Below are 27,808 nucleotides of genomic sequence, written 5' to 3' on the forward strand. Positions count from 1 at the left end.
TGGCTAAAATATTCCTAGGAGTTTCTCTTTTCAAATCTCTTTCAGGAGGTGATTGGTGGATTCTTTCAATATTTATTTTATCCTCTGGTTCTAGAATATCAGGGCAATTTTCCTTGATAATTTCGTGAAAGATAGTATTTGGGCTCTTCTTTTGATCATAGCTTTCAGGTAGTCCCATACATTTCAAATTGTCTCTCCTGGATTTATTTTCCAGGTCAGTTTTTTCCCCTATGAGATATTTCACATTGTCTGCTACTTTTTCATTCCTTTAGTTTTGTTTTATAATTTCTTGATTTTTCATAAAGTCATTATCTTCCATCTGCTCCATTCTAATCTTTAAAGAATTATTTTCTTCAGTGAGCTCTTGGATCTCCTTTTCCATCTGGCCAATTCTGCTTTTTAGGGCATTCTTCTCCTCGTTGGCTTTTTGGATCTCTTTTGCCATTTGAGTTAGTCTATTTTTTAAATTGTTATTTTCTTCACCATTTTTTTGGAATTCAATTTGCTTCACTCCATCATTCTCTGGAGTCTTCAGCTCCAGAATTTGTTTAGAGCCATTTTTTTTTTTTTACAGGTATTTGGCTGGGCTTGGTGGGAGCACTCTACAAAGTCTGTGTTATTACTCTGCCAACTTGGCTCTGTCCCCATCTTAAATTCTTATGATTTAATAAGAGGTGTGAGAACCACTCCCCAACCAGAGCTGTGATCTACATTTGTAACTGTGTTTGGGTAAAATTACATTTATGCATTAAATTGATGTCATTTGGCTAAAGTAATTTTAGTATCTTATGAACTGGACTGCTAAAAGATAGCAAGATTTTTTTTTTTAAAACTAGAAGTATTCAGTGGGGTGATGTTTCCTTTTTTTTCCTTTTTTTAATGTTTATTTGTAGATTTTGACATTCATTTCCACAAAATCTTGAGTTCCAATTTTTCTCCCCATCTCTTCCCTCCCCCCACCTCATAATACCTTGCATTCTGATTACCCCTTCCCTCAATGTGCCCTCCCTTCTATCAAACCCTACCCTTCCCTTATCCCCATCTTCTCTCTTTTCTTGTAGGGCAAGATAGATTTCTATACCCCTTTACCTGTATTTCTTATTTCCCAGTTACATGCAATAATAATTCTCAACATTCGTTTCTAATACTTTGAATTCCAAAACTCTCCCTCCCTCCCTCCCTACCATCCCCACTGAGAAGGCAAGCAATTCAATACAGGCTATATAAGTGTCATTTTGCAAAAGACTTCCATAATAGTCATGTTGTGTAAGACTAATTATATTTCCCTCCATCCTATCCTGTCCCCCATTTATTCTATTCTCTCATTTGACCTATTTGACTTTGTCCCTCCCCAAAAGTGTTAACTTCTAATTATTCCCTTCTTCCTCCCTTTTTTCATTCCCCTCACCCCACTTGTCCCCTTCTCCCCTACTTTCCTGTAGTGTAAGACAGATTTTCATACCAAATTGAGTGCATATGTTATTCCTTCCTTAAGCCAAATGTGATGAAAGTAAGCTTCACTTTTTCCCTCTCACCTCTCCCCTTTTCCCCTCCATTGAAAAAGATTTTTCTTATCTCTTTTATGAGTGATAGCCTGCCTCATTCCATTTCTCGCTTTCTCCTCCCAATATATTCCTCTCTCACCCCTTAATTTAAGTTTTATAGATATAATCCCTTCTGATTCAACTAAACCTGTGTTCTCTGTATATATGTATATGTGTGTGTGTGTGTGTGTGTGTATAATCCCTCCACCTACCCAAATACAGAGAAAAGTTTCAAGAGTTACAAATGTTATTTTTCTATGTACGAATGTTAACAGTTCAACTTTAGTAAGTCTTTATGATTTCTCTTTCCTGTTTACCTTTTCATGCTTCTCTTGATTCCTGTGTTTGAAACTCAAATTTTCTATTCAGCTCTGGTCTTTTCATCATGAATGCTTGAAAGTCCTCTATATCATTGAACAGTCCTTTATTCCCTTGAAATATTATACTCAGTTTTGCTGAGTAGGTGATTCTTGGTTTTAATCCTAGTTCCTTTGTCTTTTGGAATATCCTATTCCAAGCCCTTCAATCCCTTAATGTAGAAACTGCCAGATCCTGTATTATCCCGATTGTATTTCCACAATACTCAAATTGTTTCTTTTTGGCTGCTTGCAATATTTTCTCCTTGACCTGGGAACTCTAGAATTTGGCCACAATATTCCTAGGACTTTCTCTTTTTGAATCTCTTTCAGGGAGTGATTGGTGGATTCTTTCAATATTTATTTTACCCTCTGATTCTAGAATATCAGGGCAGTTTTCCTTGATAATTTCATGAAAGATGGTGTTTATTTTGATCATGGCTTTCAGGTAGTCCCATACATTTTAAATTGTCTCTCCTGGATTTATTTTCCAGGTCAGTTTTTTCCCCTATGAGATATTTCACATTGTCTGCTATTTTTTCATTCCTTTAGTTTTGTTTTATAATTTCTTGATTTTTCATAAAGCCATTATCTTCCATCTGCTCCATTCTAATCTTTAAAGAATTATTTTCTTCAGTGAGCTCTTGGATCTCCTTTTCCATCTGGCTAATTCTGCTTTTTAGGGCATTCTTCTCCTCATTGGCTTTTTGGATCTCTTTTGCCACTTGAGTTAGTCTATTTTTTAAATTGTTATTTCTTCAGCATTTTTTTGTGTCTTCTTTAGCAAGCTGTTGATTTGCTTTTCCAGCTCTTCCATGGCCTGAGACCACTGCATATTTATTTTGGAGGTACTGCATGCAGAAGCCTTGACTTCCTCTGATGGTAGGCATTATTCTTCCACATCTGAAAGGATGGAAGGAAATACCTGTTCACCAAGAAAGTAACCTTCTATGGTCTTATTTTTTTCCCCTTTTTTGGGCATTTTCCCAGCCAGTTACTTGACTTCTGAATCCTTTGGCAAGAGGAGGGTCCTAGTGCTCCTCGTTACCCCACGACCATGCTCAGGGCTGAGATTCAGATCAGCTGCTCAATTCTCCCAGGGGCTTTAGGCAGTGCTTCACAAATGGATACTGCTGCATGGGGCCAGTGCTGGGGGGGGGGACCCTACTCCCTTCTCACCCAGCTGGGAGAGCCCTCTCACTGACCTTTGAAGCTTTCTTTGGTGCTTGTGGGTTGAGGGATCTGAAACCCTCCACTGCTGCAGAGGATTCTGCCCTGGAGGCCTGTTCCAGTCCTGTTCCTCCCAGTGCTGCACAGTCAGGTCTGGGCTCCACTCTGCATCCAATGTGATAGACCTTTCCTGTCGGCCTTCCAGGTTACCTTTGGCTGGAAATCTCTTTCACTCTGGTGTTCTGTGGCTTCTGTTGCTCTAGAATTTGTTGAGAGTCATCTTTTTATAGGTATTTTATGGGCTATGGTGGAAGAGCTAGAGTATGTATCTTTCTACTCCACCATCTTGGCTCTGCCCCTGATTGTGATATTTTCTTCTAAAGCAGTCTTCTAAAGGAAAAGACTTCCATGTTGCTATTTATTACTGTCCTATAATGCAAATTAGCAAGTGGTTCAAGTAATAACTGAGAAATCAAAAGCTAAACATTCTTCAGTACCTCTGAAAGCAGGCCTCTGAAATTCTTTAATCTTTAAGAAATGGAAAAAAAGGTTGGCATATGGTAAGCTCTATGTAAATGAACTATTGTTACTTTATTTATCTATCTATTTATTTATTTATTTTTAGATTTTAACATTCATTTCCACAAAATTTTGAGTTCCCATTTTTCTCCCCATCTCTTCCCTCCCCCCACCCACAACACTTTGCATTCTTATTACCCCTTCCCTCAATGTACCCTCCCTTGTATCACACCCCACCATTCCCTTATCCCCATCTTCTTTCTTTTCTTGTAGGGCAAGATAAATTTCTATACCCTATTACCTGTATTTCTTATTTCCCAGTTATATGCAATAATAATTCTCAACATTCATTTCTAATACTTTGAATTCCAACTTCTCTCCCTCTCTCCCTCCCTGCCCATCCCCACTGAGAAGGCAAGCAATTCAATACAGGTTATATATGTGTCATTTTGCAAAAGACTTCCACAGCAGTCACATTGTGTAAGACTTACTATGTTGCCCTCTATCCTACCCTGTCACCCCCTTTTTTTTCTATTCTCATTTGACCTTGTCCCTCCCCAAAAGTGTTTACTTCTAATTATTCCCTTCTTCCATTTTCCCTCCCTTATCATCCCCCTCACCCCACTTTTCCCCTTCTCCCCTACTTTCTTGTAGTGTAAGATAGATTTTTATATTAAATTGAGTGAGCATGTTATTTCCTCCTTAAGCCATATGTGAAGAGAGTAAGCTTAACTTTTCCCCTCTCACCTCCTCCCTTTTCTCCTCCATTGAATAAGATATTTCTTATCTCTTTTATGAGTGACAGCCTGCCTCATTCCATTTCTCCCTTTCTCCTCCCAGTATTATCCTCTCTCACCCCTTAATTTTATTTTTTTTATGGATATCATTTCTTCTGATTCAACTCAACCTGTACTCTCTGTCTGCAGTTGTGTGTGTGTGTATGTGTGTGTATAAAATCCCTCCACCTACCCAAATACTGAGAAAAGTCTCAAGAATTACCACTATAAGATTGTAAACAGTTCAGCTTTAGAAAATCCTTTATGATTTCTCTTTCCTCTTTACCTTTTCATGCTTCTCTTGATTCTTGTGTTTGAAAGTCAAATTTTCTCTTCAGTTCTGGTCTTTTCATCATGAATGCTTGAAAATTCTCTATATCATTGAATGACTTATTTATTCCCTTGAAGTATTATACTCAGTTTTGCTGGGTAGGTGATTCTTGGTTTTGATCCCAGTTCCTTTGAATTCTGGAATATCCTATTCCAAGCCCTTTAATACCTTAATGCAGAAACTGCTATATCTTGTGTTATCCTGATTGTACTTCCACAGTACTTGAATTGTTTCTTTCTAGTTGCTTGCAATATTTTCTCCTTGACCTGGAAACTCTGAAGTTTGGCTAAAATATTCCTAGGAGTTTCTCTTTTCAGGTCTCTTTCAGGAGGTGATCAGTGGATTCTTTCAATATTTATTTTACTCTCTGGTTCTAGAATATCAGGGCAGTTTTCCTTGATAATTTCATGAAATATAATGTCTAGGCTCTTTTTTTGATCATGGCTTTCAGGTAGTCCCATAATTTTTAAATTGTCTCTCCTACATCTATTTTCCAGTATTGTTACTTTTTAATTGGCTGCAATTACACCACATTGAATATCTTTCTACTGAGTTTTAGATGTCATTGGATAGGATACATAAAATACTAAAGGAGACAAGATGGATGATTTTCTCTGTAACATAATTTTTAAAAATGCATTCTATTGAACTGTTTTTCTCTTGTATTATAATTTTTTAAAAAGTTGTTAAGGCAGGTTACTGTTTGTTGGGGTTGGAAGCTCAATTCCGTGTGGACAGTCTCGGGCGGGTAAAGGTGGGAACTTCTAAATCTTAGAGCTCTCACGAGACCCCCCCAGGAAACGGCTGGGAATCGAGGTGAACTGAGCTATCTCGTGTATTTCCGCCTCTTCCCGTGAGAAACGTGATGGGAGAGAGATCTCCCCGCCCTCGAGATTGTCCCGGATTGGAGCACACCTAGTTATCTAACAGCACGGTATTTAGTGCAAACTATGCTGCTGGAGAGTTAAGTAGGATCAGGGAAGCCTGAAAGCTCTCTTAGCACGTGAGGAGCCAAAGAGGACACAAGGCTCCACTTTTCCTCTTCTCCTTCTCTCCCCTCCCCCTCTCTCCCCACTTACACTTCTACTTCCAATCTCTTATTGTAAGATCTTTGCCTCCTTGGGAGATTCTCTTTCCCTCCTAAGGAAGAATTCCCCTGCACTTGTAACCAGAACCCTGTAATAAAGCTCAACCCTTGTTCGACTCTGGAACGTCCTTTCTCTCATATGCGCAGCTGGCGTGGCCAGCCGAAGACCTCGGGAGGTGAGGTAAGAAAGACTCGGGTAGCCCTCAGGCCTCTAGGCCTGGCAACTGTTCCTTTTGATTTAAATGACATTAGAAATGTATCTGATATAGAATATGAAAAACATGTTTGAAAACTTCATTTTTAATGAGGTAATTTTTGGTTTAAATTAGGAAAATAATAATAATAGCAACTTCCAGTTGTGAGAAAAGCATAGCAAAGTCCTCTTGGGAGATCTTGAGCAAAGGTATGAGATCTTACCAACCCTGCTGACAGTGTATTATAAAACGCAGAAGTGCTGCAGCTTAAGGAATGTTAACCAACGAAAGTATCACAAGTCCATGAGACATGACTTGCAACTGAATTTATTACAGGGAAATTAATATGCATGTGGAACTCCTATGCAGGTCCAAGAAGTTCACAATCCCAACAGAAGCTTGCCTATTTATGACATTTCCCTTCAAAATGGGAGGGGCATGGGAGGAGGAAAAAAACAATAGGTATGGGGAAAGGATTAATACCCTCCTGAATGGAAAGAGAAAGACAAAAAAAGGGAGGGAGAACATAAGAAAATGGGATTGCAAAAGCAGTATTCTTTTCCCTTGGGAACTGCTAGACCATTAAGATAAAATGGTCAGTCTGTTTATCTACAAGGGTTCTAGTTGCACAGTTTCTCCGTCTACCTGATTATTTATTTTAAGAGAAAGGTTCATTTTCCAATTCCAGTCCTCATGATTTAGCAATTGAAATTCCCTGATATTTCAGGTGAACGATGTGTTCTTAATTTGATGTTCTTATATGTCTGTTAACGAAATCAGAAGCATAAGGCTTTAGCTAGAAAGTTGTATTAAATTATATTGAGTTTGTATTGTCTTTCTATGCTCTTGGAATCTGAGAAGGTCTGGAAGGAAGAAACCCCTTCAGAACTGTTCTGAGAACTTGGCTTGTTCCAGAAATGCACATCTGTTCCTTCCTATATCCAAGAATTACAAAACCTGCTGAAAGAACTTCACAGCATGGGAGCTGCTGGACAAATTAGACTTTTGGACTTTCATATCAAGAATTTCAAATGAACCAGTGGGGTTCAATCTGCCTGGGAAAACCCTTGCCAAGTGCTTCTGGCAAATGCAATTAAGATTAAAGGACTCTTGAATACCTTGTTCACACATAAAACTTACACCATAGCTATAGGTACTTTAGTTTTATTACTATCCCAAGTACAACTAAGTTCTTCTGAAAATGGAGTCTGCAATTTTTGGGTAGATGTATACTTTTCTCCTTGCCATTCATATTAGGTCTCATAAATTTTGGGTTATCATCTCTAGAATTGCCAAAACAGGTCCAGTCCCACAACAAACCCTTTCTCACTATGCTTTTTTGAGGATATCATTCTTTGCTATTTTCCTGGTTTCCGGAAAGTGGCATATTTGTCCCTCTAAATAAGTAGCTTGTTGCTATTTTGTCATTATCATTCTCCCTCCCTGTGTTCAACTCTGTGCTAACTATGATGATAAAGCATGCTCAAATTTGATTCCTAAATATGTTATGGTAGTTAGAGTTGATGTGTTACTTCGAAATGATGCACCCCAGGAACAAGAATATGCTAAATTCTATGATTTCTAACTTTGCCCTTCTGCTTTTGTGATCATGCTTTCTGCCAATATAGTTTAGGTTTTAGGTAAAGTGATTCTCTCTCTCTCTCTCTCTCTCTATATATATATGTATATGTAAAATTTCTCAAGACTCAAGGAAATTGTGAAATATGACTCAATTATTAACAATTTATTTTTAATCACATTCTTTAATTACATATGTAGGTAATTATGATTACATATTTACAAAATTACATATATTGCATAATTAATTATTAAGATGTAGGAAATATATATGTTATAAATCCGAGTAAGTACGTAGGAGACTCTGCTCAGGCTGATCGGATGGTGACTCTAGCCAGCCTGCCTCTTAGCTAACTTCTCCTTTTACATATTTCTTGCAGAGATCAGGCTAAGATCCTCCTTTCCACTAAAAGCAAACCTATAACTTGTAAGTCATAGGGACTACAAGTGGCTGGAAAATCTCCACACCTTGAGCGTTACTCACCCGTCAAAGCGCCCCATTCCTGTGCACGTTCCCTGGTCGTGACTTCTGAAATAACAACGAAAGTCCCCAAATACTCCAACCAATCAGCTTCTTTTCTGGCGTTCCTCATTTACACCAAGAAGAACGTTCTGTAAACTCTTTTTGGGTCATTAATCACTGACTTTGCTTTATTGGCAGTTGTACAACTCGTCAGTAAATCCATATTCCTGGAAGCGTTTGCGCTTTGTCAGTTTCTTTTATTTCAGGTAATTAACAAGAGGGAAGGGGAAGAGCGACGGAGACAGGGAGGGGGAATAGAGAAGAGTAAGAGGGAGGAGGTGAAGAAGGGGGGGAGGAAGGCGGAGAAGGGCGGGGCTCCTAGGGGCGGGGCTCCGACTCTGCGGGCGGAGGCGGCGGGGAAACATGGCCGCGGCGGAGGCGGCGGAGACTCAGCTGATGCTGGGAGTGGGTCTGATCGGTGAGCGCCGCGCGCCCCGCCCGCCCACCACGGGCTCCCCACCCTCCCTCCCCCTCCCTCCCCCTCCCCGGGCCCCGGCTCTCCTCTGCCCTCCCAGTGAGGTGTCCCGGGGGGAGGAGGCCCCCCTCCCCGCCCCGTCCAGGCCCGGCGCTCTCCCCCGACCCCGCTCAGCGCAGGGTCTGAGCCGCCGCCTGGCTCTCCGCTGCCGGGAGGGGTCGGTGCGAGAGGAGCTGGGCGGGTGAAGCGCTTTGAGATCTCCGGGCCTGGGGGCGGTCACATCCAGCCCAGATTTAAGTAGGAGGAACGTGTTCGTCGCTTTGCGAGGCCCCCTCCCCCCTTTCATCTCCCAGTCTAGGCACGGTCGTGGCTTGAATGGATGTGCTTTTCGCATTAGGTCTTTGGAATGATTTCATTTATCCCGACCCTCCACCCCCAACCTCTCCCCCGCCCCATATATGATGGAGGAAATAGTGATCATTTTTTATCAATATAATTTCTATTATAAAACTATTTACTGGGATACATGACCTTGGGCAAGTCACCCTCCCGATTCTGGCCTGGGTTCCTTTCTTCGGCACCTGAGGCCCTGGGCGCTTGAGCCCGGTGGCCTCGGAGGTTCCTTCCCGGAAGATTTCTTCCCACCCCCGTTGGATAGGCTGCGATTTATAATCGCTAGGAATACGTGGAATTCTCTGCAGCCTGCTGTCAGCTGGGACCCCCGCTGGGATGTTAACCCACTCGTGTTCCCTGAAGCCCCTCCCCCCCAAAACGTGGAGTTTTAGAATTGGGCTTGAGGACACCTCTCCTGAGTCGTACTGAAGTCGAGCAGGAGAAAATGTTTCCATTTTCCTAACCGGCATTTACATAGTCCGGCCCCGGTGAAGTGGATATTGACATACATTGTCCTTGTATAGAGAAAGAAGCAGTCATGTGACTAGAAAGGGACTCCTCTAATCTCTGGACCTTGGGGATACTGAGGGCTCTTCTTGGGGGGTGGGGGTCTACGGTGCCCGAGCCCTGAAGGCAGTGGTTTTCTGTGACCCGCTATGAGCTTTCCGCTGGAACCCACCTCTGCCAGATGCCTAACGTTGATTTCTCAAGCTTAGCGCCAAACCACTTGGGGGAAATGTATTGTTAGTAGCATGTGTTGAAATCTGCTCTTCACTGAAACAATGTATCAAAGATTGCACTTAAAAGTTCATTTGGGGATCATCTTGAAGCCTTTTTTTGTTGCATAAATGCAACAAGTTTCCTATCTCATACTCCCCAGAAGTTTTTATTTTAGATATGGTATTTCTTTGATTTTAGTAGGAAATTGTTTGATTTGTCTCTGAAGTATGAATATGATTCTGTATGTGGACTATAGGAGTCTTTTATTATTTGTTGACATGCCTGAAAGTAAAAATTAATTTAAAAATAAATTCACCTATTTATTGTCTTCTGTATCTAGTCTTTAAAAATGTATTGCTACTTTCTATTACTATTTTTATGAATAGGCACTGAAATCAGCTTTTATGCTGTCTTGAAAAACAGTTTTAAATTGGAAGGAGTGCTTAATTTGGAATTGGGGAGTTAGTTTCTTAACCTGACTGCCCTTTACTATCTGTGAGTTTGGGGGCAAATCATTTAACTTCTCTGTATTGTTTCTGTTGAACAGAAAGTTGGACTGGGTGACCTCCAAGTTACCTTTTGTTACTGAATCAGTGATCCTAAGAAGGATTGTCCTATTTAGATGGGAAATTAAAATGGTGATTGATTAAAAAAAAATAGTACTCCCAGCTTTTCAAATGAAGTACAGGATGTATAAGTGGGGGGGATTGGGGGACGGAGTGGGGAGAGAAAACTTGTATGCCAAATACTGGAATGCCAGAAAATAGATTTTTATAAAAATGTTACTTTAATAATAGAGGTATGAATGGATGCTTTTAAATAGAACCATTCACTGTCAGAGCTGGAAAAGATCATTAGAAAGTACCTAGGCCAGGGATGGAGAACCTGTGGCCTTGAGGAATGTATGCCCCTGTAGGTCAAGTTCAGCCCTTTCAAACTGTTCTCTGAAGTTTGGATTCAGTCAGAGGGCCACATGTGGCCCAGTGCTGCAGCTTCTGAACCCCTGAGTCCAGCCCCTTCATTTTAACCAGTGGGTAAACTGAAACCCAGGCCAGAAATGACTTGCTTTTGTATGTTCATGATTTTTGTGTTAAGTGGATAGCAGACTATTCGGGTAAACTGGTCTTAATTAACCAATCAATTCACTTCCTCAATGCTGTTTGACATTCTCACAGTGAACATCTTTCCACCATAGAAAAAGACACAAATGGAGACACTCTGTGGGTCTGGTGTTATCCTTCCACCACAGCTGAATTAAGGGACATGCTTTTGAGAAAATGCTGCCTCACAGATGAAAATCAACAGCTTCACACCTTTGTATATGGCCAGTATAGAAGATCATGGTTCTATGTCACAACAACTGAAGTTCCAGATTCTTCTGTTTTACAAAAGGTAAAATTGAAATGCATGTAGAAACCAAAAGTCTTTTATATTTTCTTGTAATAATAGTGATAATGATTGCTAGTCATTTTGTAACACTTTCAGGTTTGCAGAGCACTTTACAGATATTATCTTCCTTGATCTTTACCTTTCAAGGTAGGTGCTACTATTATCCCCTTTTAAGAGATGAGGAAAGTGAGGCCCGCAGGTTAGGTGACTTGCCCAGGGTCATATAGGTAGTGTCTGTCACAGGTTTCAAACTCAAATTTTCCTGATTCCAGCCAGTTCCAATATTCTATCTTCATAAGTAAGGTAAATATAAAACCTGTAAGTATTTCATCAACAATAATATTGCCACCACCTTAAATCAAAGAAACTGAGTACTTCTGGATGAGTAGGAAAGATTCATAATAATAATAATAATAGTCATAATAATGACTATTTTTCTTTTTTGTATGAATCTGTGATTTTATTGGTGTGAAGAACTCTTAGTGTGTAAGCTTCCTCCTCCAGTGCACCTGGGCAGCTGATTTGTAACCTCAGTCTTAATGGGTTGAAAGGTACAGTGACTTGTCCGGAGTCATACAGCTATTATGTAATGGAAGTCAGCTGACTTGGAGATGAAAATCATTTATTTTCATGAGATTTAGTTTTCAGAGACAGCTAAGGAGTACAGTGAATAGAGCGAGGGCCCTGGAATCAGAAAGACTTGAGTTCAAATCCAGCTTCAGGTACTTAGAAGCTATGTGACCCTGGGCAAGTCATTTTATATCTCTTTGCCTTAATTTACTCATTTGTAAAATGGGGATAATAAGAGCATCTACCTTTTATGGTTGTTGTGAGGATACAATGAGATAACAATTGTAAAGCATTTAGCGCAGTACCTGGTACATAGTAAGCATCATATGAATGCTTATGCCCTTTCTCCTTTTCTCATTAGTCATATTATTTTATTGTGCATGGTGCCTGTTTGAAAAAATTAGCATTTTCTTTATTACGCATTTTCACTTTTATATCAAGGAACCCTGATATTGATTTAAAATTTGTATAGTTTTTTTCCCCATTTCTGTTGCCAAAGGTAGTTTTAAGGAAAGGTAAAAATGTTTATGTCCTGTATAATAAGGACATTTTTCTTTTTAGAAATAATGAGATCTGGTCATTATTTCAAATACAAGAAAACCTCATTATTTCACACGTTCCTATTTGCAAAATTCCGGTTTGTAATATTTCTCCATGATCCCATGCATACATGAGAACGGTATTAAATTACTTAGGATATCTTGTTTTAAACTTTTATGCTAACAGTAGTAATAAAGGAGTTTGAAAACAGTAAGTAGTCATTACAGACTTTAATCTTTTGAGAGGCAATAATGTTAGTTGGCTGCCTTTAAAGTGAAGTTGAGCATCAGTGTGGGATGATAGGAGCATAGCATTATGTTGGAGGGGACTTTATAGGTCAAATCCAGCCCTCTTATTTTATAAATGAGGAAACTGAGGCCCAGAGAGGTCATTGACCTGGCCAGAATCACACACATATCTGAGCCTGGGTTTGAACCAAGGTGTTCTGGACTTTTGCTACATTGATATGCAGTCTCTAAAGGTACAAATTACTTTTTGGGTATCGTCTCCTTCCTACACCCAGTTGCTATAGATTATGGAGTTTTGTGTATTTTTGTTTTTAAATGAAGGAATTTCACTGTAAAAACCATAGATTGAGATCTCTCAAAGCCCTTTTTAAGGAACAGATGATACTGTCTTAAATAAGTTTATATTAAATATTTCATTTGTTCAGGCTTTCAAGTTGCAGTAAAATCTGCCAAGTTAAAAAATATAGGCATAAAATCTTCCAAGTTAAAAAATATGGGAAATTTATGTTTCTCAAATTAGAAAATGGTAAGGTTTAGGATAGGGGTTCTTAATCTTTTTTTTTTTTTGAATCATGTATCCCTTTGGCAATCCAGGGAAACCTTTCTCAGCATAATGTTCATAAATATATAAAGTAAAATACATAGGATTGCCCAGGAAATCAATTATTTGACATGTTGCTATCAAAAATATATTTTTAAAAAGTTTACAGACTCCACATGCAAAACCCATAGTTTGAAGGTTATTCTTATAATTCAGAAGCTGATATGTTATACTTTGCTTGGGGTTTTTGGAAAACTTTTTTTTTAATGGCCAGGTTGTTTATTAAGGAGACAGCCACATGTACAAGTTAGTCTAGAAATGTCTACCAATCAAACTTCATGTGATCTAAAAGGACCATGCATAATGTCAGAAATAGACCCATGTATATAGTCAATTTGATAAAAAGTTAATTTAAACATACATAGTCTAGGATTATAATATAGATACACGTATCCAGGGGCTATCTACATATCCAATTAGAATCCAAAATCAGTATGGAAACTGGCTGAGATATTCATGGGGAAATATATTTTTTAAAAATTTTAAATTAATTTTTTTCAACTCATCAAGCATTTTTTGTACCTCCCACCTCTCTTTCTGGCCTGTTCTTGCTGTTAAGTTATGTCTGACTCTGTAATCCCATTTGGGTTTTTTGTGGCAGAGATACTAGAGTGATTTGCCATTTCCTTCTCCAGTTCATTTTACAGAGGAGGAAACTGAGGCAAACAGGGTTAAGTGACTTGCCCAGGGTCACAGAGCTAGGAAATATCTGAGGCCAGATTTGAACTCAGGAAGATGAGTCTTCCTGACTCCAGGCCGGTGCTGTATCCACTATGTTGCTTAGCTGCCTTTCTTTCTGGCCTACTGGAAAAAAGAGAAAAGCAAAACTCTCACCAACAGATAATGCATAATCAAGCAAAAGAAATGCCCATGTCGACTGGGTTCACAAAATGCACATCTTGCTCCACTTCTTGGGTCCATTGTCTTTCTGTTAAGAGATGAACAACATATTTCGTCATCTGTCCCCTGAAATTGTGGTTTTGATCATTGCATTCATCAATCTTTTCAGAATTACTTTCTTTATAATGTTGTAAAAGTTAGAGCTCTAATCACTTAAAACCTGTATGTCTTCCTGTGTTTCTCTGAAACTCTCTCTTTCATTTTTTATGGCATAATAGCAAATGTACCATCACAGTCACGTACCATAATTTGTTAATCCGTCATTCCCCACTTGCCGGGTATGTCCTTAGTTTCCAGTTCTTTCTCACCACAAAAACTGTTATAGATATGTTTGCATCTATATTTTCTTTCCTTCTTAGAGTGTAGAATGCTTTACTTTGAATGGAAAGTTGGATTTTATTTGTACTTCATGTCAGTGGATGAACTATAGCTTTGAAGAAAGTTTAACAAGTCTAGGTGGTTGTAACATGCAGGTTCATGAAACTTATTAAAGTGTGTTTGATGATACAGTGCCATCATCTGAGTGTCCTTATCTAAAGTATGGCAAGGATGTAGGCTTCATTCAGCACATTTGAGAATTTTGCTTGATGTTTCATGGTTTTGGTAAAAAAAAAGTAGACATATTGGTGAACATCATAATGAAATCTTGTTTTTGCTTGACATTATCACGTTTGCTTTATTGAGTGTGGTTGAGGTTAGATCTGACTCTGTGTATCTGTTGTATCCAAGTGAGACTTTTTGGTGATTTTTCTTAGAGGGTGAAGTTTTTGAATGTTAAACCTAAGATACATTCAGTAGAGTGTTTACGGTTTTTGTCTGTTTCTTTATATTTCTTATTGTTTCTTTGTTTTATTTTAAAAAGTCTATTTCTCTTTTTCATTTGGATAGGTGACTCATTTTTCTATTGTTCTGACTGCCAAAGATTTTCATCCTGAGAAGTATGCTGCCTTTACTAGGATATTGTGCAGGTGTGTATGAAACTTGCATTTAATGCTAATTTACAAATATGTACAGATTGTAGGAAATTACTCTTGGTAGCACAGCAAATGTTAGTAGCGAAGAAGCCAGTTTCAGGTCATCTTCCATGTCTGTCCTTCAATAATCTTGCTTTGTCCTATTTTTAGGAGAATATCTGTGGTCTACAATATGATGGAATTCCCTTAAGGTAGAATTGGAAGGGAAAGTAGAGAGAATCTGATTCAAGTTCCCTCACCCCACCCACTTTTAAGAGAAAGAGGCAAAGAGAACCACCTCATAGCAGGATCTTAACAAAAAAATCAAGTTTTGGCTGGAGTTGGTACATTTAGCCCAATCTCCTGCATATTCCAGATCTGTAGTATGATGCAAACACAGGGCTTCTTAATGATGACCCCAAGGAATCACATAATTCTCAATCATTTAAGAAAGAGCCAGTTATGTTCGTTATCCCATATTTACAAGAAAGTGGACTAACAGTGAAGAAAAATTTTCCAACCCCTAGGACTGAAATAATAATAGTTGACATTAATATGGCATTTTGTTAACCAAGCACTTTTCATACATTACCTTATTGAATCCTTACTGCAGGTAATATTATACCCATTTTACAGGGAAAGTGAAGATCGGAGAAGGAAGCTGATTTGCCCTTGGTCACATAGCTAAAACATGTGAGAGGTGGGATCACTCCTTACTCCAGATTCCAGCAATCTTTTCACCATCCCTCTATTCAAACACAGGTCTTCCTGAGTGTAAGACCAGATCTCTGTCTCCTTGCCTCATCTGGTTAAGAGATAGGAGAAGATTTCAAGTAGAGATGAAGTTTAAGCTGGGCCCTGAAGAGAGCCCAGAGATAATGGGGGAAGTAGTTATTGTTTATAAGAAAACAGACTTATGAATGTAAGACATGAAAGGAGGTCGGAGAGAAGGGTCTCAGAGCATGGAATTAATGTTGTTTTGTAGGGCTTTCAAATACCTTAGTGAGTTCCCATTCATTCGTCTGCCTGAACTCAAACCACCTCATGTATGAGGATAAAATTCAATTAAAACAGGTGTTAAAGTCTTCAATGAGATATTGGATGGTACCCAGGACAGATACTAGTTTGTTCTTTGCATGGTTTATTCTCAATTAAGGGACAGTTATTCTTTCTTTTTTCTTATAGAATGTACTTAAAACATGGGAGTCCTGTTAAAATGATGGAAAGTTATATTGCAGTTCTTACAAAGGGGATATGTCAGAGTGAAGAAAATGGCTCTTTTCTTAGCAAAGATTTTGATGCCCGAAAGGCATACCTTGCAGGTTCCATCAAAGGTAAGTAAAATGGAAAATTTTGTCTACTTATTGTGGCTCTTTTATTAACTGAATATACCTTCACCAATTCATGAATTTCTTGGCTTTTGGCTACTAGTGGCTATAGCCCAGAATCTTTATCTCTTTTATTTGAAAAAATTTTTTAATCTCCTCATTATCCTATCCAGGGTCTCCTCAGATACCCCAAATCCATTATCATTTAGAATTCCATTATCTCTTTCAACCCTGTGGTTCTGTATCCTGCCTAGGGCCTCTATGATCTCCTGCCCAAACTTTCTAACCTAGTTCCCTATCCTTGCTGTCTGTGCTGGCAGAACTCTAGATTGATAGAGAACCATTAAATGATGGGGTTTAAAACTTCAGGGAATCAGAGGACCAAGAACATTTGACTATGGAAGTCTCTGGTGGCCAAAATCTTCCTACAAGATCAGTTCTACGTAAAACTTTTGAGTTGATGAAGATTCTTGCTACTCTGTCTCACCTCTCCTAGACACCTTTTGCCTTAACTCACCTCTCTTGTGCATATTATTATAATACCCTGTGTTCCATTTCTGCTGTTCCCTGCCAAAATGTTAATGCTGTGTGTCTGAGGTGGGCCATCTTTCAGAGGTATTAGTGTTTTAGAAAGAATGCTTAACACCTAACTTTTGCAAGATTGAAAAGAATGAAGCTTTGGGACTGTTGTGACAGCCAGTGGAGATGATATTTTTACACAGGAGATCCTGTCTGGACTCCCTTTCGAATCATATCATATTATGTGTTTGCCTGCTCAAGCTGATCCTGTAGTATGGAGTTATAAGTTGGTTGTATCATTATGTTTATCTGGTACAGATGTATGTATGAATGTTTGGATATTCATATAATTGCAATTTTACTTAATAATTTGTTCTCTGTATTAAAAAATAGAATACCTCTAGGTGTATTTTTTTTTAACAAGGATGGTTTTTTCCTAGTAAAAATTTTATGTCCTTATGTTATTTTAATATAATAAATTAAATTTTTTTTTTAAGATGTTGTATCTCAATTTGGAATGGAAACTGTCATCTTATATACTGCTCTGATGCTGAAGAAGAGAATTGTGGTCTACCACCCTCGAATAGAAGCTGTCCAGGAGTTTACAAGGTACTGTACCCATGATTCAACATTTTAAAACAGATTGATGGTAGTATTGTTCAGAATATTGCCTGGGGCCTTCTACTGTGTTTTTGGTGAATGTTTGGAGTAAATGCAATGTATGGAATAGTGTTTGAAAGATCTTTATGGAGACATAGAGTTGGAAGGGACATTAGAGGGACATTTTTTGATGTTTAAAAAAGTTCAAGAGACATAATTTCTAGGTAATTTAATAATTTTATTAATAATGCCAGTATTTTACCATCTTTCTTAGACCAAAGACCCCTTGTGGCCGTGGGCTGACATGTTTATATGCTCTTGGAAGAGTAGGTGTTCCTCAGGGTTTGAGTGAATCAGGATTTATTGGCTAGATTTCTTTCTCAAAAGACCCTGCCTTAAAGACAATTCACTCTGGATCCCATTGATTGAACAATAGATTCCTGCCCAAGCATCACTTAATGGTTACTTTTTGGGCCCTCCTGGCTCAGAGTGAGTGTAGCTTCAATTCAGCAGCCCTGTTCATTGAATGGGTGTTGCTTCATTCAAAGTGAGAATTCAGAAGGACCTTAGTTTAAAAAGGCCAAGGTCTCCCACTGCATCCTGGGCCATTTCAATTCCTCCTGATCTATATCTGGTCACTGGACCCAGATAGCTCTGGAGGAGAAAGTGAGGCTGGTGACTTTTCAAGCCTCTCTTCATCAAATCAAATTCAATTGCAAGTCATGTCACCATCTCCCTGATGTCTTTGGAAATGAAGGACAAACCACAAACACAGCCTATTTCTCAGGATGAAAATTAACTCTGGTCAACAATCAATGAGAAAATGAATATTACAATGAGAGAGTGGGCTATATTACAATGAGGGTCTTGGGGTACTTGACTTGGGTCATCTAAATCTTGGTCCAAGGGGCTTACCAATTTCCATATCACCTGTCTGACCAAAGGAAGGATCCATATTTTCCCAGACTTGTCTGAGCAAACAAAATGAGCAGGAATGCATCCATTAGTCCAAATTTAGAATTTTTTTCATGGTCTGATTAGATCTTGGCCTGGGCAAATCTCTTCCTAAGATTTCCTGCACTGGTTGATTTCTGGTTGAGGAAGTAGTAAAGGGGAAAAACCTTGATCCTAATACAATGGTTATTAAATACAAGAGAGAAATAATATTTCTCGCACATTCTTATTTTATGGCTGAATAAACCGTGGTTTAGAGAGGGGAAGTAGGATAGCATGATTTAGTGGAAAGAACAGTAAATTTGGAGTCAAGAAATTAACATTTGAATCTAAGTTTTGCTACCCACCAGCTAAATGAATGCCATCAAGTCATTTAACTCCTCTGAGCCTCAGTTTCCTTAATTATAAAATGGAGATAATTGTAATGCATAAACTGCCTAATTCACATATTCTTCTGAAGAAAATGCTGTTTCTTCTCTCAGGCCCTTTGAAGATGTAGTTATGTAAAAAAAATTTTTTTAAAGATGCAGTTATGAACTTTTAAAATTTTATTCCTTCAGATGAAAAAAATCATGTTTGTATTTGCCTTAGACATAAATGATGAGAGCCTTTGGTGATCTTAAGCAAAGGAAATAGCTTTAAAAGTGATTGCATGAAAGGGATGTATTTCAGTACTATATTTAAAGGGAAATGACAGTAATAAAAATCCCTTAAATCCACTGACTAAATTTGAGAAGAAAAAATTTTCAAATAACTAGCATAGAGTAAGTTATGATTGTATTTAAATTTTTAAAAAAATTTAATCAATTTCAATTTTCTTTTATAACATTTACATTCAAGATTATAGCTTTTATAATTTAAAAAAATTTTTTTAATCAACAAAATCTACCTTCTCTACTTTTTTCTTTTTTTTATTAATTATTTTGTTTTCAGTTTTCTACAATCACTTCTATAGATCTTAGATTTTTACCCCTCCCTTACCCTCTTTCCCCACCCCTTCCTACTCCCTCCGCAAGAGAGCATGCAATCTTATGTAGGTTCTACACATACATTCCTGTCAAATACATTTTCACATTAGTCATGTTGCATAGAAGAATTAAAATGAATGAGAGTAACCATAAAACAAAACAAAACATAACACAAAGAAAATGGTCTGCTTCATTCTATGATCCAATTCCATGGTTCTTTCTCTGGATTTGCCTCGAGTCCATTGGAAATTTTTTAGGTCCTTGCATTGGTGTGAAGCACTAAGTCTACCAGAAAAATTCCTCACACATTGTGGTTGTTGCTGTGTACAAAGTTCTTCTGGTTCTGCTCCTTTCAGTCAGCATCAGTTCATATAGGTCCTTCCAGGCCTCTTGTTCCTCATTTCTTATAGCACAATAGTATTCCATTACATTCATATACCACAACTTGTTCAGCCATTCCCCAATTGATGGGCGTCCCCTTGATTTCCAGTTTTTGGCCACCGCAAAGAGAGTTGCTATAAATATTTGTGTACATGTGGGACCCTTTCCCATTTTTATGATCTCTTTGGGATACAGTCCTAGAAGCAATGCCTTCTCTCTTGAGAAAGAAAAATAAAACCCCTATTATAAACATGCATAGTTAAGCAAAACAGATATTTACTTTGGCCATGTCAAAAAAAAATGTCTTAATCTGCACCATTCCATCACGCTAAGTCGCTCTATGTTACTGGACTTGTTTAGCATATTTCATCATGAGTCTTCTGGAATGGTGGTTAGTCATTGCATTGATCAGAAGTTCCTAAGTCTTTCAAAGTTGTCATTACAATATTGTTGTCACTGTAAAAATTATTTTCTTCTTTCTGTTCACTTCACTCTGGATCAGTTCATAAAAGTATTCCCAAGTTTCTGTGAAACCACCCCCCTTATCATTTCTTAGAGCGCAAGATTCCATCACATTTATATGCTGTAACGTGTTCAGCCATTCCCCAGTCGATGGACACTCCTTCAATTTCCAGTTCTTTGCCACTGCAAAAAGAATCACCGTATATATTTTCATACATTCTTAGAGTTTGTTTTGCTTAGGACTAATTCCTCTCTTGGTTTACCCTTTCTCTTGTTACCAACCCCTCTCTCTTTTCTTTCCCTCCTGTTTCACTGTTTGTTGAAATTTATTTCTATGTGCATGTATATGTGTGTATATTTTTTCCTCATTTAACTAGTTTAGATCACAGTAAGGTTCAATGACTAACACCTTCCCTCTGTCTTCCTCCTTTTATGTATAGACTTCTATTTGTGAACTTCATTATATAAGATAATTTTTCTTATCCTATCATTCCTCTCCCTTCTTTCCCCCAACCCTTTCCAGTACATTCCTCTTCTTCTCCCTTCCTATCTTCCTTTTCTTTTAGGATCATCAAACATAACACAACAACTTCCAGGCCTCCTATCAGTTAAACTCCTCTTTATGACGCTGATAATGACAGGATTCATAGGTGACCCAGCTATCATCTCCCTGCATTAGCATGTAAACAGTTTATCTTTGTTTAGTACCTTATGATTGCTTACTCAGTTTACCTTCTTGTGCTTCTCTTGAGTCCTGTGTATTTACTTTCAGCCAGCCAGCCAAACATTTATTAAGCCCTTACTATGTGTCAGGTACTGTGCTTAGTGCTAAGAATACAAAAAGAGGCAAAAGGCAGTCTCTGCTCTCAAGGAGCTCACTAGTTAATGGGAGAGACAAGAAACAAATGTGTACAAACAGGCTATATATAGGATAAACAAGAAATAATCAAAAGAGGAATGACCACAGAACTCTATTAAACTCTTGTCTTTTCTTCAGGAATTCTTGGAAGTCCTGTATTTCATTAAAAGTACATTTTCCCCTACTTATTTTTTTTAGGTTAAATTATTCTTGACTGTAAGCCTGTACCCTTTGACTTCTGTTATATTGTATTCCAGGCTCTCTGCTTCTTTTTGTGGTGGCTGCTAAATCTTGTGTGTTCCTGACTTACTCTTTGGGACTTGAATTCTTTCTTTCTGGCTACTTGCAGTTGACCCTGGAACTTTGGATTTGGACTGTCATGTTCCCGGGCATTTTTATTTTGCGGTTTCTTTCAGAAGGTGACTGGTGATTCTTTCTATTTCTATACTTCCCTCTGGTTCTAAGAGATCTGGGTGATTTTCTCTTAAGATTTTACAAAATTCAATGCCTAGGCTCTTTTTTTGTCATAACTTTCAAGTAGTCTGATGAGTCTTAATTTTTTAGATACCTTTACATTTTCTTCAATTTTTTTCAGTCTTTTGACTTCAAAAAAAAAATCTCTTGTTTTATGGAATCGTGAATTGCTGTTTGGTCCATTCTGATTTTTAGGGAGTATGCTACTTTGGTAAATCTTTGTATCTCTTGTGCCAAGCTGTTGATTCCCTTTCCAATTCTTTCTTCTGTGGATCTTTTTCATTTTTTCCCTTCTAACATTCTCATTTACTTATAAAAACACTTTTAAACTCTTGCTTTATCTCTTCTAGTTAAACTTGTAGCCATACTGTTTTGCTTTGAGTCTTTTTTTTATAGGCCTTTTGGAGATGTTTCCTTCTGCATTTGTGTCTTCAGCTTCCTTGTCATCATTATAACTCTTTACGGTGGGCTTCTTTTTTTGTTTGTTCATCCTTCTGACCTGCTCTCTGACTTCAGACTTGATGTTAGGACTGGCTTCTGTGTACTTCTGCTATTTTTTTGATCCTTTGGTTTTGTTTTATAATTTCTTGATTTTCCATAAAGTCATTAGCTCCATTCTAATCTTTAAGGAATTATTTTCTTCAGTGAGCTTTTGGATCTTCTTTTCCATCAGGCCACTTCTGCTTTTTAGGGCATTCTTCTCCTCATTGGCTTTTTGAATCTCTTTTGCCATTTGGGTTAGTCTATTTTTTAAGGTGTTATTTTCTTCATTATTTTTTGGGGGCTCTTTTAGCAAGCTGTTGACTCTTTTTTCATTATTTTCTTGCATCACGCTCATTTCTCTTCCCAATTTTTGCTCTGCTTCTCTTATTTGATTTTCAAACTCCCTTTTGAGCTCTTCCATGGCCTGAGACCAATTCATGTTTTCCTTGGAGGCTTTGGTTGTAGGAGCTTTGACTTTGTTGTCTACTTCTGTTTGTATATTTTGGTCTTCCTTGTCACCAAAGTAAAATTCTATACTCTGATTCTTTTTCCAGTTTTTGCTCATTTCTCCAGCCATTTACTTGACTTTGACTCTTGAGAGTAGTTTTCTGCTTCCAGTGGGAGGGTGTGCTGTCAGCCACTCTATCCACCCACAATCTGTGAGCCTAGAGCTCCACAAACAGCAGCTCCTGCTGTGGCTCCTGCTGTGGCTGCCAAGGACCCTTCTACCACCTCTGCCACCCTGGGACGGAGGCCAGACCACTCTACTCTTGCACACAGGTTTGACAGATTTTTTTTTTTCCCCACTGATTTGTCCTCTTCTAATTTGTCTTCGGGGTTTGGGGGTTGTGAAATCTGGAAATTGCCACAGGTGTCAGCAATTCATTCCTCCCCACCCCAGGCCTGCTAAGGTCCTATCTGTGCCAGTGAGACCCACGCTGGACTGTGCTCTGCTCCCAGCGTGGCACAATAGACACTTCCTCTTGACCTTCCAAGCTGTCTTGGGCCGGAGATTTGCTTCACTCCGTTATTCTGTGGGTTCTGCGGCCCCAGAATTTGTTGAGTTGTTTTTTTACAGGTCTTTGGCTGGTCTTGGAGGGAGAGCTCTAGCAAGTCTGTGTTTCTACGCCACCATCTTGGCACCCCCACCCCCCCACCCCCGGTTCTCTGTACTTCTGAAGGAATGTTTGGGCCACTGCTACTTTCTTGGGGATGTCGAGTGTTGTGTTACTCAGGGATCTCAGAGACAGCTTAGCCTGGGCACTTTTAGTGCTCCCAGATGCTTTGCTCCAGGGTACGGTCTCATTTCTGCTCTCTTGCTCCTGGTCTGAACTCTGTAAGCTGCTGACCTGGATCTAAGGCTTAGTAACATAGCTGTGGGCTTGCTTCTGTTGATTTACCACTAGAACTGGCCACTTTCAGCCAGAGTCATAACTGCAGGGCTTCCCGTTGGTCCGAGATTCCTGACCTGGTTTTTCTACTACAGGCTTCAGCCTAACCTGAAGCCTGAAACTGAAACCTTTCTTTGCTTTTTGGGCAGAAAGGGGGATGGCAGTAGGATTCTATGACACTCTTGTCTTTTCATCAGGAATTCTTGGAAGTCCTGAAGTAAATTCCCCTCCCCCTGCTCTATAGGATTTTATTCACTTATTTGTTTGTTTGGGTGTTTGTTTATTTATATTTTTCTTGGGCTAAGTTATTCTTGCCTGTAAGCCTTTATCCTTTGACTTCTGTAATATTGTATTCCAGTATTCCAGGCTCTTCACTTGTTTACGTAGTGGCTGCTAAATCTTGTGTGATTCTGACTTGCTCCTTGGGACTTGAATTCTTTCTTTCTGGTTGCTTGCAGTATTTTTTATAGCTGCTCTTTGCTTCTGAACTTGCTTCTTGCTCTAATATATAGCCCAACCTCATCCATATCATAAATAGCCACCCGTAGGCCTAGGTACTCTTCTCATCCCTGGATCTGTGGACCAGAACAGGGCAATAAGCTGCCCAGCCCCGACTTGTCTTCTGTTCCTGTACTGTATACAAGGTTGGGCCCCACTTGGCTAAATTTGGGACTGCTTTTTGTCCTTGTGCTGGAACACTCGATGAGGCCGTTCCTCACTAGACCCCATCCCTAGCGTCTCCATCGCTCTCTGTCTCCTGAAAGCCTATCTAGGCTTGAAAATGACTTGCTGATTTTATTTTTCCTTGGATTTCCTGATCCAGACTTGGTCTGGATCTGTTTGAGGGGGTGGGGATCTCTGCTGTAATTCTTCCAGCTATTCTACCATCTTGGCTCTGCCTTCATACTTTTTTTTTAAGGCCTGCCATAGTAAACAAGATAAGCTGTGTTACTCCAGGCTTTTACCACAGAAATGAAAATTCAACTTGAGTTACCTATAGCAAATCTGACTGAACAGAGAAGTTGGAAATCTTATGTGGTTTTAATTAGAGGCAAAGGAGGAGTCAGGCGAGCTAAGTTTTGGTCTCACTTTGTTCATTTAGCGTTGTTTATTTATCATTTATTCAGCAAATGTTTATTAATCACCTGCGTTGTGCCAAAAAACACTATGCTAAGCCCTGGACTGAGGGTGGTATGCAGAGTTTAAATAAGACCCATTTCTTGCCCTTGGGGAAGGCAAAACACCAAAACAGAGAGCTATGATGCTCAATATTGCATGATAGGCATATTTTTGTTGTTGTTCAGTTGTTTCAGTTGTCTATGACTCTTTGTGACCCCATTTGGGGGTTTTGAGGCAAAGATTCTTCTTCAGCTTATTTTACAGATGAGGACCTGAGACAGACAGGGCTAAGTGACTCGCCAAGGGTCACACAGCTAGCGTCTGAAGCCAGATTTGAACTCAGGAAGATGAGTCTCCCTGAACTCTAGGCCTAGCTCACTTATCTACTGAACCAGCTAGCTGCCCTGACAGGCATATCAGAGACTTCTAAGACAAAGTGCTATGTAAGGTCCAGGGGGAAAGATTATTATAGATTGGGGGAGGGGAGATTTTGGAGGGTGACCCTGAAGTGGTGCCCTATATTTTGGTATTTAAAGGATGGATCAAGGGGAAATTGTGGAGCTGGGAGAAGCAATTACATTCCAGACATAGGGACCAACGTAAATGAAAACTGAAACTATGAGAGCATAGGGTCTGTATGGGGGGCAAAGAGCAATCCAGTTACTTAGCATAGAGTACATGACATGAAATAATTTGAAATAAGCCATGAAGGGGACGTTGAGCCAAATCATGGTGTGCCTTTAATGCTAGACCTGGGAATTTTTACTTTACCTAGTAAATAATAGGAATTTGCTGAAGATTTTTGAAGAGCGATATGGCCAGAGCTATTTGTGATACTACACAGTTCTTCTACCAGCCTGCTGTGTAAGTTAGGGTGAATTTCTTATCCTCTCTATGCTTCCGTTTTCTAATCTAGAAGTGAGGAAATTTGACTATACTGAGAGGTAGAAAGTGACCTGCCTGATCTGATGCAAATAATTAGTTGTAGAACCTAAACTAAAACTTAGTTTTCCTGACTTCTAGGTCACGTCTGTTCCCTGTAAATGACCTTCAGATTCAGCCTCCATTCCTTTTCAGAATGTTTTCTTAGGCCTGGAATGTCCTTCATCTTGACTTCCAGAGCATGGAACCTTTAGCTCTCTTCAAAACTCAGCTCTCCTTGTCCTTGTCTTTGTTCATGCTCTTCTCCATATCTGAAATGTAATTGCTTCTCCCAGTGCCACAATTTCACTTTGAAATTTCCCAATTTCCTTCCCAGGGCCTTTCTCCACTTGCCCCATGGTTAATGGCTCCCTCCTCACCATTGATCTGTGTTTATACCGTTTCTCCCCTGCCCCAGTATAACTGAAGCTTCTGCAGGGTAAGAGCCATCTCATATTTGCCTTCCTATCTCTAATGCTTAGCAAAGTGCCTGGCACATGGTAGGTGCTTAATAAGTACTTATTAGTTGATTCACACTGTTGTCACCCTAGATTCCTTCTGTCTGTCATATGAGTGCTCTTTCCCCCTATTTGCAGAGTTTGTGTCCTTAAACTGATTATAGGATATTATTCTAGGAGAGGGATAGGTCCTTCACAGAGCAGCCAAAATAATCTGTATTCCTCCCCAAACCCAAGACATTGTAATTAGCCTTCTACCTTCAGCAAAGCAACATCTCACTCTATTTTCTTACAACTCTTTGTCTAGGTTTCTTTTTTTAACCAATATCACATTCAATTTTGCTTTACACTTTTTTTTTAAAGATTTTCTCCCTTTTTGAAGTTCTTTGAGAGGGCTATACTGTGTATTTTTCCAGAGTCTTCTGAATGTTTGTTAAATTTGGTCCCTTCAAGTCAATTGAGTATTTTTATACTGTATATATTTTTTTAAAAATCTGTTAATTTCAAAATACTTTTGAGACATAAAGCAGTTGAACTCAATACAGGTTGTATATAAATATATCAGGCCTGTCGTCCGTCTTATTGGCTGATGGAGATTTTTTTTCAGTATTTTTTTAAAAAGGGACGTGATAGCACAATTTAAAAAAATGTCCTTCTGCTATTTTAAAATGCCAATTTCAGCCCTTTTATAAATGAAATTGACTTCAAATATGAAATTGATGTTACTGCCCCTTGATCTTGTTCCTTTATGTAATTCTAATTGATGATCAGTTTGCATTGGTTCTGTCATTCACTAGTTATTTTGACGGAAAATAGCAAAAGGAACAGGAGAGGATTGGGAATGGTATTTAAGGAAGCATCCTGAGCCTGCAACAGAGGCTTAGAAAGGAACTGAACCTGCAGCTGTGACCACATTGATATCATAGTCTTATTGACTTAAATTACTAAATGGAAGATTTAAATGTTATGGTTTTGTGACTATAAAAGACTGAATGTTGAAAAATAAATATTTTAATTTCTAGGACAGAAGAAACACTGCTTTCTGAGTCTATAAATAAGGGAGTTGGCCTAGATGACTTCTAAGGGCTTTTCTACTCTAAAGCTGGGTACTTTTGAGATGGTCCCTAAGGACTCTTCCAGATCTCCTTTTGCTTGGTATCAGGGTTTTTAATTAGTTCAGCTAACTTTATTATATAAACTCTTGATCTAATTCCTGCAGGACTCTGCCTGCCTTGGTATGGCATCGACAGGACTGGTCAATTCTACATTCCTATGTACACCTTAATACTGATGAATTGGAAGCACTGAAGATTTGCACAGGTAGCAATGATGTTTACAGTGATAAGACAGATGTTTAAACTAGAACCAAGGGATTGTAACATAGAGAGTCTTTTACTGTTAAGTTCCGTGTGTTAAGGATTTTCACTTGTGCATGCGGGTAAGAATTTTATCAGAGACTATTTAGTTCCTTTGGCCATTATTGTTATTTTGTTTTAGGCAGATGTAAAAGATGCCATGTACATTTGTCTTAGGTTATTTAATAATCTTTATGTTCCCTATCATATTCTTTTATTCCAGAAAAGAATTAAACTTTCTCTTTAAGAGAAGGATATTAGGCATGTGTGACCACTACTAACTACATGATTGCCTGCCACATGATTGTTATTATTACAATATTGTGTAACAGCTTACATTTGTATAAGAGAGGTTTACAGAGCTCTGTTCTCATGGCAGCCCTACGAAGTAGCCATTTCACCATGATTCTGTGGTTCTGCTGGCTTTACCCCTCCCCCAACATGTTATTTCATCCCTATATGGAATTCTTGGTTAAGAAATACCCGCTCCTGATGCAAATCTTCAACTTTTTTTTGCAGTTGTTAGTCTTAGAGGCCTGGGGCATCAGGAGGTTATGACTTATCCCAATTTATTCTGCCAGTGTGTGTCGGAAGCATGGCATGAACCCAGCTCCTTCTGACTCTGGGGCTAATCTTCTGTCCACCATGTTTTCTGGTGACACTCTGCGTAAAATAATATTAGGTGACTAATAAAAAAATATTGAATTTCAAAATCCAAAAGCCTGTTCA

The 27,808-nt window shown here is 38.8% G+C and overlaps 1 protein-coding gene across 3 annotated transcripts in view; it reads left to right on the forward strand.

Annotated features, from left to right (window-relative positions):
* Window positions 1-8,260: 8,260 nt before the first annotated feature.
* The window catches only part of DENND10 (DENN domain containing 10), a 29,962-nt gene continuing 10,414 nt past the window's right edge, over window positions 8,261-27,808 (forward strand). The window contains exons 1-6 of one of the 3 annotated variants that reach the window (XM_072623922.1): window positions 8,261-8,284; window positions 10,802-10,998; window positions 14,743-14,822; window positions 15,993-16,141; window positions 17,152-17,263; window positions 26,944-27,044. In XM_072623922.1, the coding sequence (XP_072480023.1) occupies window positions 10,870-10,998; window positions 14,743-14,822; window positions 15,993-16,141; window positions 17,152-17,263; window positions 26,944-27,044 (571 nt within the window). In that variant the 5' untranslated portion in view covers window positions 8,261-8,284; window positions 10,802-10,869. Of the gene's footprint in view, window positions 8,285-8,390; window positions 8,497-10,781; window positions 10,999-14,742; window positions 14,823-15,992; window positions 16,142-17,151; window positions 17,264-26,943; window positions 27,045-27,808 lie in introns of those variants that run through there. The other 2 variants (XM_072623911.1, XM_072623915.1) reach the window with 2 other exon arrangements.

Source organism: Notamacropus eugenii, chromosome 1, assembly GCF_028372415.1.
Source record: "Notamacropus eugenii isolate mMacEug1 chromosome 1, mMacEug1.pri_v2, whole genome shotgun sequence".
NCBI classification, from domain to species: domain Eukaryota; kingdom Metazoa; phylum Chordata; class Mammalia; order Diprotodontia; family Macropodidae; genus Notamacropus; species Notamacropus eugenii.